At 47.5% G+C, this 15762-nt stretch overlaps 1 protein-coding gene across 1 annotated transcript in view; it reads right to left on the bottom strand.

Moving 5' to 3' along the window:
- Positions 1-517: 517 nt before the first annotated feature.
- The window catches only part of LOC129700502 (1-phosphatidylinositol 4,5-bisphosphate phosphodiesterase beta-2-like), a 149257-nt gene continuing 134012 nt past the window's right edge, over positions 518-15762 (bottom strand). Inside the window, exon 32 of the mRNA XM_055641056.1 lies at positions 518-2426. Coding sequence (XP_055497031.1) covers positions 2196-2426 — 231 coding nt within the window. The 3' untranslated portion in view covers positions 518-2195. The remainder of the gene's footprint in view (positions 2427-15762) is intronic.

Below are 15762 nucleotides of genomic sequence, written 5' to 3'. Positions count from 1 at the left end.
CTCTCACTAGGGTCTCCTCGATATCCCGCAGCTCCGCTCCTGCTCCCCCTCCCCCCATTCGCAAAAAGGACAGTCCCGCTTGTCCTCGCCTTCCACCCCGGGAGAGGTTCACCTGCACATCCTCCAACGTCATCTATTGCATCCGCTACTCTAGGTGTCAGCTGCTCGACATCGGTGAGACCAAGCGCAGGCTTGCCGATTGCTTCGCCCAACACCTCCACTCGGTTCGCAATCACCAACCTGATCTCCCGGTGGCTCAGCACTTCAACTCCCCCTCCCATTCCGAATCCATGGCCAGAGTGAGTCCCACCGCAAATTGGAGGAGCAACACCTCATATTTCACTTGGGCAGTCTGCACCCCAGTGGTATGAACATTGACTTCTCCAATTTCAGGTAGTCCCTACTTTCTCCTCCCCTTCTCAGCTCTCCCTCAGCCCTCTGTCTCCACCTCTTCCTTTCTTCTTCCCCCCCCCCCCCCCCCCACCCCCACATCAGTCTGAAGAAGGGTCTCGACCCGAAACATTGCCTATTTTCTTCGCTCCATAGATGCTGCCTCACCCGCTGAGTTTCTCCAGCATTTTTGTGTACCTTCGATTTTCCAGCATCTGCAGTTCCTTCTTAAACATGTAATTGGGCATAATCACTGCCTAAATCCACCACTTGCCTCCTTCCTCTGTATCCACCACCTGCCCATATTCTGAACTGAACAAGTCAGTTGAAATAAACGCCAAATTTCAGGTTAATCCATTTTCTGGCAAAAGATATGAGCTCGCATTGACAGGCCCACGTGCGGTCACGATGTTTAATAAAAATTTAAAAATTCTACACACATATCAGAATCAGATTTTATTGCCAAAAGCATTTGCAACAATGATTCAAACTCCAATATTAAGAAAATCATCAAAATATTTCATAACCAGGTGATTTTACGGAGCCTCAGCAAACTAAGTTGGAAGCATGTGTCTATTGTATGTTTTATAGTCAGTCGTGCCATGATATCTGCAAACGAGCATCTATGTATAGTTCAGCCTCCCTAGTGCAATATGCAGCTTCATCTAGTTATCTCCCTGCAGGAGAGAACATCATAGCCCTAGCGCTAAATATCCTCAGACACTGATGGCTCTGTCAGTGATGACTAGTCAACAACATTCTACTTATAATGTCTAATGTGACCTAGAAATCAAAGCTTAAAGCCCACTCAGTAAATAAGAAATAGTTTCATGTTATAAGATACAAAGGAAATTAACTGATTAACTGATAATGAACCTCAAAGAGATTGGCTGTAGCATCTTGTATGGTAGTTAATTCACTGAGCACAAAAGGAACCTTTTGACCTTTCACCCCATGCCTTTTCTCCAAGAAAAGCACCTCTTCATAATTCAATTTCTCTGCCTTTTCCCATTCCATCTAGTGTTCTTCCTGACAGACAAAGCAGTACTGGTTGCCCAAATGTTCCAATTTATTACATTTGTAAATCTACTGTAATATCCATGATATAATAAAATAACTTTCCTACTAATTTGTGTGACCTTACTGTACCAGCATTAAAGGGCAAAATGAGAATATAGTTCCCTAGACATGAGCCCTAGGGCGGCACGGTGGCGCAGCAGGAGAGTTGTTGCCTTACAGCGCTTGCGAAAAGCGCCGAAGACCTGGCATCGATCCCGACTATGGCTGTTGTCTGTACGGAGTTTGTATGCTCTCCCTGTGACTGCATGGGTTTTCTCCGAAATCTTCGGTTTTCTCCCACACTCCAAAGACGTGCAGGTTTGTAGGTTAATGGGCTTGGTATAGGTGTAAATTGTCCCTAGTGTGTGTAAGATAGTGTTAATGTGCGGGGATCGCTGGTCGGTGCGGACTCAGTGGGCCGAAGGGCCTGTTTCTGCACTGAATTAGATTATTGACTAAATGGACAAGAACATACTAAATATATGGAAAGAGGAACATTACGAAATTGACAGAACAAGGTTGCAGTTTTCCAAAGCCAGTCCAATCTCCACTTGAATATAAGTATCTTAACAAAGCGTATGTCACCTCCTGTAAACTACCATACAAGATAAATGAACAGGTGCCACTTTATGCCAGTAAAACACACTAAAAACAGCTGGACTCCCTGCTAGTCAATCTAGTGCTACCACTTCACACGTGGACCATATCTAACCAGATACCACTGGTAGTTCAATATTAAATTATAATTATAACCTAACATTATCTTTCCGAGTCACCACAGAAACTGTGTCCTCTGTATCAGTCAATGTGGGTGATGAGTCACATGGTGCTGTTCCTGCCAGATCTTTCCCTTCATACACCACTCTCTCCGGGTCATCCGTGAACTTAGTGTTTAACATCGACTTGATCAGCTCCAATACCTCGTGAGGTAAGGCCTTCATGTTTGCCTCGTACTCATCCTGGGCCTCCAGCTGGTACTATGCGTCAGGGAGAACAATGAGAGAAACAGGTAATTAGATGCTGAACATTGGCTCATGTTGATTGCAGAGAGTGAATCATTAATAATGCCTCAGATCCTCTGGCATTACGAATGTAATTGCACAACACCAGTTTACACAGTGACTCAAAATGTTCCACATTCTGTGACTCAGTTCATGTGGCAAAAATGAATGATCAAAGCAACAAAGGGATAATCCATCCATTAATCTTGGTTGACAATTCAGTTAGACCTGACATTAATAACTTGAGCAAAGCACACAGTGCTGAAGGAACTCAGAGGGCAGGAAACGTCTGTGGAGGAAATGGACAGGCAACGTTTCAGGTCAGAACCATTCTTCAGTATGAAGAAGAGCCCCGACACAAAATGTTGCATGTCCATTCCCGCCATAGATTCTGTCTGGCTCACCGAGTTCCTCCGGCACCTTTGTGTTTTACACAATATTCCAACATTAGTTTAGTTTAGCTTATTAATGTACCAAGGTGCAGTGAAAATGTTTTGTTTATGGAGTCACAGTGCCAAACAGCATGGATCAGGCTCTTTGGCCCAGGCTTGCCCAAGCTGACCAGGGTGCCCCATCTACACGAGTCTCGCCTCCCTGCGTTTGGTCTATCTATCTATCTATCTATCTATCTATCTATCTATCTATCCATCCGTCCGTCCATCCATCCATCTATCCATCCATCCATCTATCTATCTATCCATCTATTTGTCTATCCATCCATCTATAACTAAAACTCTGATCTTGTTCACTTCTGGTTTGGGCGGTCTTTCTATTCATGCAAAAATTGTAGGCGATAGCGCTACGATTTTTCGCCAGCTCACTCACCGTTCTCCTATGCTGCGTGTGCACCAAGTTTTGTTCCGATCAGTCGTCTATTGTAAAATTTAGCAAGGTTTAAAAATCTTAAAAATCGCTTGTGCGCAGATCGATCTTCTCCCCTGCCAGTCAGCACCACATGGATTGGTCTTTTCTCCTGTCACTCAGCGGGACGGTCCGCCCCTTCCTGCGGCATCGCGTCTTTACTGGAGTTGATGATGGCCGGCGGAGGATTCCAACCGGACACAACTTTTGGAGGTACCGAAAGCGGCGCGGCCCGGCCTGGCGCGGGAGATGGAGACGGAAAGTGGAGACTCTGATCCCAGCGGAGGAAAACGTTCAGCGACCAGCGCCCGCTGTGAGTCCCCATCACACCGCCAGCTCCAGCCTCTTCCCCTCTGGTCCCCCTCGCTGGCTCCTGCCCCCCTCCCCTGTGATACTCCCCTCTCCCCCACAACCCCGTCTTTTCACAGAGTTCTCCCCGCCCCCAACCCCCCCCCCCCCCCCCCCCCACCCCCACCCCCTCTGCCCCCACAACCCTCCCCTCCAACACCACACCCCCACACCCCTCTCCCCCTCCACCCACACACCACCTCTCCCCCTGTGCACACACCACCATCCCCCCCACCACCACCCCCCACCCCCCCCACACACCACCCCCCCCCACCACACACCCCCTCCCCCCCACAACACCCCCCCCCCCCCCCCCAACCCCCCCTCACACATCTCCCCCCCGCCCATACACACACCCTCCCCCCACACAACCCCTTCCCCCACAACCCCCCTTCCCCCCATACATCCTCCCCCTCCCCCCACATACAACGCACCTCCTCACACACCCCTCCCACCCACAAAACACACCTCCTCACACACCCCTCCTCCCCCCACCCCCCCTTCCCCCACACCACGCTCTCTCCCCTGTCCTACAACCCCCTGCCCACACACCCCCACTTCCCTCTATACCCCGCCCACCCCACACCCCCTTCCCTCCCCCTCCCTCCTCCCTCCCCAAACATGAAGAGGAGGGGGATGGGCTGGGGGATGAGGGGAAATCAGCCGCGCCTGCGCAGTTAGGGGCTATGGGTGAGTGGTGGAATATTGCATTGGGGAATGGGTTGTGTTGGGGGACCAGGCCTACCAGTGTGACTGGGACCCAACGGGTCCCACTTAGTCTATTATCCCTCTGAACCTTTCCCATCCAGGCCTGCCCAACCTCTCCCTATAGCTGAGGCCCTCAAGTGCGGGCAACATCCATGTTTGTGTGTTATCCAATTAAAGAAAAGACAATACATGACTTAATTCAAAACTCTGCCGAGTTTAAAGGACCTAAAATAATATCAAGATCGTGGTATTCTACGAACTCCTACGACCTTCCACGACTATGTTCACGAACTCCTACGAGTCTGTCTAAGAATTCCCACGACTATTTCGATCCCCTCCTTATGAATAAAAAGTTGCAATTTCTTTCATCCCGACCATTTTTTTTACTTGTGGGCATTTTTTATCGGGCTGGAAAAAACGTCCCGACTTACCTGATGCCACGGGTACCTACGGCTGGCATAACAAGCCACTACGATATATCTACGAACTCCTACAGACTCGTTACGAACATTATGCGAGTTTGAATCAAGGGGAAAACTCGGGAGAATTTGTGAATTACCTCGTGAAAGTGGGACAGGCCCTTTAAAGGTTAAAGGGTACAACATTGATTACAAGATATAACTTTGAAGTCTGATATAGTCCATTTAAAGACAGTACAAAGGTCGTGATTGAGGTAAATAGGAGACCAGGACCACACTGTCGCTGATGAGAGGACCATTCAGTTGCCTGACAGCCACTAGGAAGAAACTCTTCCTGAACTGAGGTATGCATTTTTAAACTTCTGAACCTATTGCCCCAGGAGAGAGGGGAGAAGAGGGAGTGACCAAGGTGAGACTGGTTCTTGATTATGCCTGCTGAGTCATCGTGTCTCACATTGAGCAATGTTGCCCTGGACAACTGGCCCTGCCTCTTGCAGGGGGAATGCACGCTAGTTAAAGATTCTATCTTTCAGATGAGGCAGTGAGGCAAGTCCTTGCCTGCCCCCTCATGGATGCAGTTGAGATACAGCCCGGAAACAGGCCCATCGGCCGACTGAGTCCACGCCGACCAGCAATCCCCGCATATTAACACTACCCCTACATACACTAGGGACAGCTTTACATTTATACCAAACCAATCAATCTTGGGAGGAAACCGAAGATCTCGGAGAAAACCCACACAGGTCACGGGGAGAACGTACAGACTTCGTACAGGTAAGCACCTGTAGTCAGCATCGAACCCGGATTTCTGGCGCTGTTGGGCAGTAGCTCTATCGCTGCACCACCGTGCCACCCAGTTCATCCCATTGTCCTATTCCAAGGAATAGTAGACGTTTCATTGCTAGCATGGTCCACATTATCCTTCAACCAAAGTCTCCAAAATGGATTCCACGAACTTAGTTTCTGTCATCAGATATTTTTTACTTCCTTACACAGATTGTCTGGTCCTTATCTCACTGGTCTCACTGTGTGGAACATTGCAGTGAGCATTTGAGCATATATCCTGCATTTAGCGTCGCCAACTTTCTCACTCCTAAATAAGGGACAAATGGTCAAACTAGGGGACAAATTCCCGACGGCAATTCATTGACCAACTCGACCGTGGCTGGGTGAATGATGAGTTGTCCCGGGTGCTGGACTGCACACAAAGCCCAGCCGGCGGGCCAGCTGAGGAGTTTTGGCCAGGGCCGCGCGACATCAAACGCAAAGTCCGGCGCTCCGTCCAACTCATGAACCGATGATCAGCCGTGAGAAGGAGGGGCGGTGGTGTTGGCGGTAAGCGAAGGTCCGAAGGTTTGACAGCTGGCCGGGCTGTCGACCGATGGGGTCACGGGCGAGGCTGCTGCTGCTGCTGCACTCCATGGGCTGCACTACGTCGGGATGGGTGAGGCGGGGCCGGACAGTCCACTCAACCTGAGTAGTAGCAGTCAAATACAGGACAAGGGTGTTCCCATATAGGACAAACCAATTTAGCCCAATATACGGGATGTCCCGGCTAATACGGGACAGTTGGCAACCCTACCTGCATTATAGCAGTGGATACACTGCAAAAGTATTTTGGCGGAGAGCATGGAAACAGTTTATCCCAACCAAGTTGCCGAACTGAGTTAGTCTCACTTGGCAGTGCTTGGCCTAAATGCCGCCCAATCTTTCCTATTCATGTGTTTAAGAAGGAACTGCAGATGCTGGAAAATCGACGGTGCACAAAAAAGCTGGAGAAACTCAGCGGGTGCAGCAGCATCTATGCAGCGAAGGAAATAGGCAACGTTTCGGGCCGATGTACCTGATCAAGAGTCTTTTAAAAGTCATAATTTATACCTGCCTCTCCCGCGTTCTCTGGCAACTCGTTCCATATACACACAACTCTGTGTGAGAAAAAGTATCCCTCGGGTGCCGTTTAAATCTTTCATCTCTTTACCTGAAATGATTCCCTCTAGTTTTAGACACCTATTCATGTCACATGACTTATCCATGTCGTATGTACTTGCTGCAACTTTAAACGCACATTAAACACAATAACACAAATAAACGTACAATAAATGACCAGTTATCCAATGTATTTGTTTAAGAAAAGAACTGCAGATGCTGGGAAAATTGAAGGTGGACAAAAAATGCTGGAGAAACTCAGCGGGTGAGGCAACATCTATGGAGGGAAGGAATAGGCGACGTTTCGGGTCGAGACCCTCCTTCAGACTGATGTCGAGGGGGGAGGGGTGGCTTGGTGGGAAAAAGAAAGGAAGAGGCGGGGACAGTAGGCTTTGTGGGAGAGCTGGGAAGGGGAGGCGAAGGAGGGAGAAAGCAAGGACTATCTAAAATTAGAGATGTCAATGTTCATACCGCTGGGGTGTAAACTACCTAAGCGAAATATGAGGTGCTGTTCCTCCAACTTGCGCTAGGCCTCACTCTGGCAATGGAGGAGGCCTAGGACAGAAGGTTATCTGAGGTAAACCAGATCACAATAGTGCAAGCTTGAGTGCCTTTGCCTATACCATCCCAAGATTTAGCTTGAATCCTCAACTTTCTCATTCAAAATGAGGAGTATTATCATTTAAACGTAGACATCTTGTGAATGATATACTCTGTGAAATCAACTACAGTCTACAGGATGTAGACACAGATGTGGCACCATGGAGTAATACAAACAGATGAATTCAGGTCAGGTTCAGGCAACTCAGCCTGTTCAGCTTACTCCAGGTTTCAGTGAGGCCGTATCTTATCTCACTGTAAACTCAACACCACATTCTTACCTATCCAATGATAACAATTCCCTTCTTTACTTACTAAGGATCAATCCGTCTACATCGTAACAATATTCAAAAACACTGCTTCCATCACCCTTTAAGGAAGAACATTTCTGAGAGAAAGAAAAATTCACCCAATTCCTGTCTTAAAGTTAGACCAGACATCTTCTCCACATTCACCCTATCAAGACCCTTCAGCATCGTACGTGTCTCAATCACCCCCCCCCCCCCCCATCACACAGGAAATGTGTGACAATGCCCCAAAGTCGTGCGGGTGTTTGTAGGTTAATTAGCCTCTGTCAAATTGCCACTAGTGTGTAGGGAGTGGATGAGAAAATAGGATAACATAGAAATATGTTATGTCAGGGGTTATAGGGAGAAGGCAGGAGAATGGGGTTAAGAGGGGAAGTTAGATCTGCGATGATTGAATGGCGGAGTAGACTTGATGGGCTGAATTACCTAATTCTTTTCCTATCACTTATAAAATAAGAACAAGAAGAACACGTGAAAAAAGAGGAGCAGAAGGCCAGTTTGTTCCTGAAGCCAATTCCAGGTGTCAACTTCGGCGAGACCAAACCCAGGCTCGGTGATTGCTTTGCTGAACACCTCCGCTCAGTCCGTCGTAACCTACCTGATCTCTCGGTTGCTCAGCACTTCAACTCCCCCACCCATTCCCAATCTGACCTAGGCCTCCTTCATTGTCAGAGTGAGGCCCAGTGCAAATTGGAGGAACAGTGCCTCATATTTCGCTTGGGCAGCTTACACCCCAGCGGTTTGAACATTGACTTCTCCAACTTCAAATAGCCCTTGCGTTCTCTCTCCATCCCATCTCAGTTCTCCCACTAGGCTCACTGTCTCCACCTACTTTCTATCTTTGTCCCACCCCCTCCCCTGACATCAGTCTGAAGAAGGGTCTTGACCCAAAACGTCGCCCATTCCTTCTCTCCAGAGATGCTGCCTCACCTACCGAGTTACTCCAGCATTTAGTGTCTACCTTGTTCCTGAAGCCTGTCTGGCCTTCAGTATGATCTTGGATGATCTATGAACTCCACAGTCAGATCCATTGTTTTCAATCCCCCAATCTTTCAAATATTTATCTTCTCCCCTTTAAATACTTCCAATGAGCTAGACTCCATAACGCTAGGGAATTCCAGAGACTCAATATCCTCTGCAACAAGGAATTTCTATGTTCTGCAATTTTAAATGATCGGTGATTTTGAATTGATTTACCTAGATCTTCTCACTAGTGAATACATCTTCACATCTATCTGCTCAAGACCACTTAGGATCTTATATATTTTCACAAGATGATCTCACATTCTTCTGTGGAAAGAACCTGTTTAGCCTCGAAGATGGGCACAAAATGCTGGAGGAGCTCAGCGGGCCAGGCAGCACGCTGAGTTACTCCAGCTTTTTGTGTCTATCTTCAGTGTAAACCAGCATCTGCAGTTCCTTCCTACATCTGTTTAGCCTCGCTGGATAGGGTAATCCGCGCACTTCTAAATCAACTGACACAAGATTAGCTTGTCCAACCTTTCCTCATGAGACCAGGGGCGGAAAACCCGGGGGGGCCAGAGGGGACACGTCCCCCCATGTTTTGAGAGGTGGGGGACATCCCCCCCAAGTTTTTGTCATCCGGATTTTAAAATCTCCGCTTTCCTCGAGACAGTGGGGGTGGGACTGCTGATCGAGGGCGCTGATTGGACAAGAGAGACGTCGGTCAGCAGGCAATGGGGGCGGGACATGATGATTCAGTGCGATGATTGGAGGAGGGAGGAGTGGGGGGGGGTGGGACTGAGGATAGACACGGTGATTGGAGGAGGGAGACGTGGCACAGACCTGCGCCTCATCCGCAGCCAGGATCGATCCCGGCCGGGTCTCCGGCGCTGTCCCGTCCCCACCCGAGTGCCCACACCCCCCCCCCCCCCTCCACGGGTGGCCAGAGAGGTCGGGAGTCAGACGGGAGCTGTACCCCCAGGCCCACAGCCAGCGCAGAGAAGCAGTGCTAAATGCAGCTCAACTCTGCCTGTCCCGCCAGGTTAACCTGCCTGGGCTTGCGGGAAATATGACCAGCGCAGAGAAGCAGCGCTGGTATCCCGTCAGTCCAGTCAGGGCTGTAGGTTAACCCGGCGAGACAGGCAGAGTTGAGCTGCATTTAGTGCTGGATTGAGCCTCCGAAGCCTCGCGCGTATGTGTGTGTGTGTGTGTGAGTGTGCGCTTGCGCACGGGACCGCCAAAAAATTGTGTCCCCTCTGTCCCCCGGTCCCCTCCATGTTTTGATAGCGAGTTCCATGCCTGCATGAGACAACCCATTCATTCCAGTATAAGTCGACGTTCTTTAAAATGCTTCCAACATATTAACATCCTGCCTTAAGTGAAGACAAATTCTGTACGCAATATACAGATGTGGTCTCACCCTTACCCAAATTAACTGAAGTATAGCCTTCCTAATTTTATATTAAATTCACCAAACTCCCAAATAAAATGTTGTTAGCTTTCCTAATTACTTGCTGTCCTTGCATATAAGCCTTCCAAAAATCAGGCTCCAAGACCTTCAGAGGGACAGGCAGCATCTCCGGAGAGAAGGAATTTGTGACATTTCGGGTCGAGACCCTTCTTCAGTCTGAAAAAGAAGGGTCTCGACCCAAAACGTTACCCATTCCTTCTCTCCAGAGATGCTGCCTGTCCTGCTGAGTTACTCCAGCTTTTTGTGTCTATCTTCGGTTTAAACCAGCATCTGCAGTTCCTTCCTCCACTCTAAGACCCTCACATCTCTTTCTATCTCTGAGCTCCAATCTCACCCTTAAGATAGTTTTTTTTTTTAATTTTCTTCCATCAGCCAGATCTTTACCTCCACATTTAACCTGTCTTTATCCCTGCATGATCTCTTTATGTCTTGTTCACAATTTAGTTTGTTAACTATGTTGGTATAATCAGAAATGTTAGCAACAACATCTTTCCACCCCTTCACCCAAATCACTTACACAAATTATGAGACCCTCCCACATCCTTGTGGCACACCACTTGTTACAAGAGTCAAAAGTGTTTTATTGTCATATGTCCCAGATAGAACAATTAAATTCTTACTTGATCTTCTCACTAGTGAAAGCATCCTCACATCAATCCACTCGGGACCAACTTAGGATCTTATATATTTGAACAAGAAGACCTCACATTCTTCTAAACATTTTGCCAATCAGTATTTAATGGCCCTGTCCCACGGTACAAGTTCATTCCAAGAGCTCTCCCGAGTTTAAAAAAAATAAAACTCGTGGTAAGCACGGAGAATGAACGTAGCGGGTACGTCGGAGCTCGGGGACGTCTCTTAGCGGCTCGTAACGCTAACGGCAGGTAAGCTCGGGAAGACTTGTGAAGATTTTTCAACATGTTGAAAAATGTCCACGAGAGCCCCGAGTACCGACGAGGGGCCATTACCGTAAATCTCCGAGTTTGAATCAGGGCAAACTTGGGAGAGCTCTTGGAATGAACTCATACCGTGGGACGGGGCCATAAAAGCCTGCTTCCTCTAAAGCGTTATCCTTTTACCCACGCAAATACACCGCTTCCTCCACCTTGAGTTTCTATTTTCTGCAATAATCAAAAGCTGCCCACAAATCAATTTAGTGCACCTTCCAGTTAATTCTTATTCAAAGAACTGCCCCTTTCACAAAACCATGTCGACCTCAGTTGATTACCACGAGTTAATTTTTCAAAGTGATCTGCTCTAAGCAGATAAGTTTATTAGGCCTTCCATCACAGCTATGTGATGGATGTTTATGTTAATTATGTTGTGTCTTGGGTCTATGTGTTTGTAATGTATGGCTGCAGAAACGGCATTTCGTTTGGACCTCAAGGGATCCAAATGACAATTAAATGTATCTTGTATCTTGTATCTTGTATCTTTAATAATAGCCGCTAACATTATCCCTATCGGTATGAAGCTGACTGCCCTTTTTCTAATCAGGGGGTTACATTCACTATTTTCCAACCTAAAGAGCTACCCTTAAACCTAAGCAAATTCACAAAAGTAAAACCAATGCATTATTCCTCCCACTCATCATGTTTTTAAACTCCTCTGGATTTCGCCCAGGACCGTGAGATTTGTCAACCTGTTATTCCCGACAATTTGCTCCGGCCAGTCACAGCGCCAGGCGGTGGAGGGCTGTACCCGAGCCGGCTGCCTTCACCTATTCCGGGGTTACGTCCGTGCACGGGTGGCGTTAGAAAGGGAATACGCCCTGTCCACGGGCACTCTGGGGGAGTTCCAGGAACGCAGGGTGTTGAATGTATCCTCAATAAGGATTGTAACATGGTTGTAAAGTAGTTTCATAAGGATATTTGTTTGTATTGTATGATGGTGGTGGGTTCGGATTTGTTTTATTTGAATGTAATAATATTTTTTAATAATTGAATACATTTTTTGATTAAAAAAAAAAAGTTTTTTAAAAAACAATTAGCTCCGGACCATATTTGATCATATTTATCGACAAGTTCCCCCATCACTTCCAATCATTCAATTCATGCCTATTTCTGGAATGTTATTGAATTCTCCATGGTGAAGACTGATGCAAAAAAGAATGATAATTCATCAGTTATATCCTGGTTTTCCCTGATTAATGACTCATTTACTGTCAACCCAATGCTCAATCTATCAATTATTTTCTTTGTTTAAATACTTTTAACAGAGAAAGACATCTGCTCTTACATAGACACAAAATGCTGAAGTGACTCAGCGGGTGAGGCAGCATCTCTGGAGAGAAGGAATGGGCGACGTTTCGGGTCGAGACCCTTCTTCAGTCTGAAGGGTCTCGACTTCAGATAGCCCTTGCTTTCTCTCTCCATCCCCTTCCCCTTCCCAGTTCTCCCACTAGTCTCACTGTCTCCGCCCACATTCTATCTTTGTCCCGCCCCCTCCCCTGACATCAAAGTTAGCATTTGCAGTTCCTTCCTACATAATCTATGAGCCTGTACGTCTTTGGAATGTGGGATGAAACCGGAGCATGAGGAGAAATCCCATGTGGTCACGGGGAGAACGACAGCAGGAACAAACCTGAGTCAGGATCAACCGTTGCACCACTGTGTGACCACTTATTTATTTCAACAGGAAAACTACTCTTTTCTCCGGGGACAGGAATCGCTATCAAAACATGGGGGGGGGACACAAATTTTTGGGTGGCCGCACGTGCACACACACACACACACACAAGCGAGGCTTCGGCCGTGGACCCTGCGGGCGATAACATCGGGAGCTGACCTGGTTGGTGACCGACACCGAACTCCAGCAACAGCAACCTTGTCCGCCCCGAATCGTGGGGCTTGAATCGCCCGCCGGGGGCTTCAACATCGGGAGCCTCGATCGCCTCGATGCAGCAATTTGACCGCGGGACGGTGGAAGATCCCGCGGCCAATTTTAAGCCACGCAGGGCGATGAAAGGCCCCGCGAACGGGCCGATTCAAGCTCCGTTCTATGATCTTTGCTCCACCAGGACCTCTCCAATCACCGCGCTCTATCCTCAGCCCCGCCCCACAACATCCGCCTCTGACCGACGCCTTCCTCCTCCAATGATCGCGCTGAATCATCATGTCCTGCCCCCCCCACTGCTTGCTGACCAACGTCTCTCTCGCCCAATCGGCGCCCTCGATCATCAGTCCCACCCCCACTGTTTCACGGAAAGCGGAGATTTTTATCCAGGATTTCCGCCCATGCTTTTCTCTAATCTCCAAAGAATATAGATCTAATTTCATTTGCACAACCCTCTCAACCCCAGAATTAGCCTCGTGAATCTGTTTTGGACTGTCTCCTGTGCTGGTATATCTTTTTATTTTAGTTTACTTTAGAGCCTGGAAAGATGCCAACACCAACAACGGAGAGGTCATCACAGGCCCCACAGTGAAACCACCGGTTTTTCACCTCCATCGCAAGCAATGGCTAACCCTGGACAGAATCCGCACCCTCCATGCAAGAACAGCCCATCACCTGCGTGAGTGGGGGTGACAGACACCCCTGCTTACGGCAGCAGACATCCAGATCAGCCCATCACACATCGTGAATGACTGCCCACTGAGGCTTTTCCCTGGTTGCATCAAAGCCAACCACCCAGCAACTGATGCTGTCCTGGCTTGGATGGTCTACCCTTGGCCTATAACTTTAGGCTGTGCACCCCATATGCAAGAACTTTAGAGATACATCGCAGAAAACAGGCCCTTTGGCCCACCCAGTCCACCCCCTCTTTCATAAAAAACGAGAGCAGAATTGTGTAGAGTACTCGAGGAGACACAAGGAAGTGCAGATGCTGGAATGTTAGGAGGAATGTAACTCAGCAAGTCAGGCAGCATCTCTGGAGCACAATTATAGGCAACGCTTTGGATCAAAACCATTTTTCAAACTCACCTGAAGCACTCTGGGTGCGACCTCACCAGTACCCCATACTTTACTTCCCTAGTTCTAAAAGACAACTATCTTTTAATAAAGGACAACAAGCACCTTACCTTCCTCCCTGCTTTCTTCAGCTGCTTGCTAACGTTTTTCCAATTCGTGGCTAAGAACACCATATTGCACTCATTTGCGATCTTTCTCCAGTTAGAGAATAGTCCTCTTACCATGGTACATAACTTCCTACTTTTCCATATTAAATCTCATTTGATGACTATTCACCCACTACTCAACTTGCCTACAGCCAGGTAGACAAAAGTGCTGGAGAAACTCAGCGGGTGCAGTAGCATCTATGGAGCGAAGGAAATAGGCAACGTTTCGGGTCGAAACCCTTCTTCTGACTGCCTACACCCAGTTGCAGAATCCCCATATCCTTATCAGCACATAGAAAATAACAGCACAAGAACAGGCCCTTCAGCCCACAATGTCTGTGCCAAACATGACACCAAGACCATCACTTAACTACCTGCACCTAACCCATATCCCTCCATTCCCTGCATACCAATATGCCTATCCAAGTCATAAATGCCACTAACATATCTGGCTCAACCAACACAATGTTCCAGGCACTCATCTCCTATGTAAAAAAAAATTGTCCCGCACATCTTTAGTTTAGTTTAGAGATACAGTGCGGAAACAGGCCTTTCGGCCCACCGGGTCCACACCGACCAGCGATCCCCGCACCTTTAAACTATCCCACACACACTGGGGATAATTTACACTAATACCATGCCAATTAACCTACAAACCTGTACATCTTTGGAATGTGGGAGGAAACCGAAGATCTCGGAGAAAACCCACGGGGAGAACGTAGAAATTCTGTGCAGACAGCTCCCATAGTCGGGAATGAACTCGGGTCTCTGGCTTTGTAAGTCAGCAACTCTACCGCTGCGCCACCGTGCCGCTCTTTTACACTTTGCTCCTCTTACCTTAAAGCTAGTATTTGATTTTTCCATCCTGAGGAAATAATCTTGACTCTAATGACCTTTTATACATCCTAATAGTGAGATTAAACGAGAACTTACCAGTTCGAAGTTTGATCATTATTTTATGAGGAGTACGTTGAGGGAATACGTGAAGAACCCCACCAGGACGCATGCGTGTCATTCTTCAAAGCAGCGGTGTGAAATCATAGATAACTGTAATGACTTAAACATAGTAAGATTAGAGAAGAAATACCAGTTGAGTATATGATCATGGGTGGGAGCGGAGGGCACGTATTCCCTCAACGTACTCCTCATAAAATAACGATCAAACTTCGAACTGGTAAGTTCTCGTTTAATCTTACTATTTTACTTCGGAGTCACGTGAGTGACTACGTGAAGATTTCAAAGCTCTGTGATTTCATGCCGTGGAAACGAGTCCATGCATCACATCTGCCTTAATGACTGTAGGAGGAATTGTGTCAACATAATTTAGATATGAATCCGACATTGAAATCCATGAAATTTATTAACACAAAATTATAGCCCCTATTTATGGGGTAAATTAAATTACAGAACTTAAAATTGTTTCTGCAAACGTTCCAGGTTTAATGACTGGTTTATGATAAAATAGTTGGAATGTTTTTTCCCCTGACCATCCTGCTGCCTTGAGGATTTGGTTCATTGGTACATCCAACTGCATAGCTGCCGATGTAGCTGCAGCCCTGGTGGAATGAGATTTAAAAATATTAGTATCCACCCCAGCCTGTATTAGAACCTGTTTCAGCCATCTTGAGATGGTCTGGACCGTCACCCTTT

The sequence above is a fragment of the Leucoraja erinacea genome, chromosome 9 (genome assembly GCF_028641065.1).
Source record: "Leucoraja erinacea ecotype New England chromosome 9, Leri_hhj_1, whole genome shotgun sequence".
Classification (NCBI taxonomy): domain Eukaryota; kingdom Metazoa; phylum Chordata; class Chondrichthyes; order Rajiformes; family Rajidae; genus Leucoraja; species Leucoraja erinaceus.
Note: the sequence above shows the minus strand (reverse complement) of the source record. Positions and strands in the feature narration are given on the sequence as shown.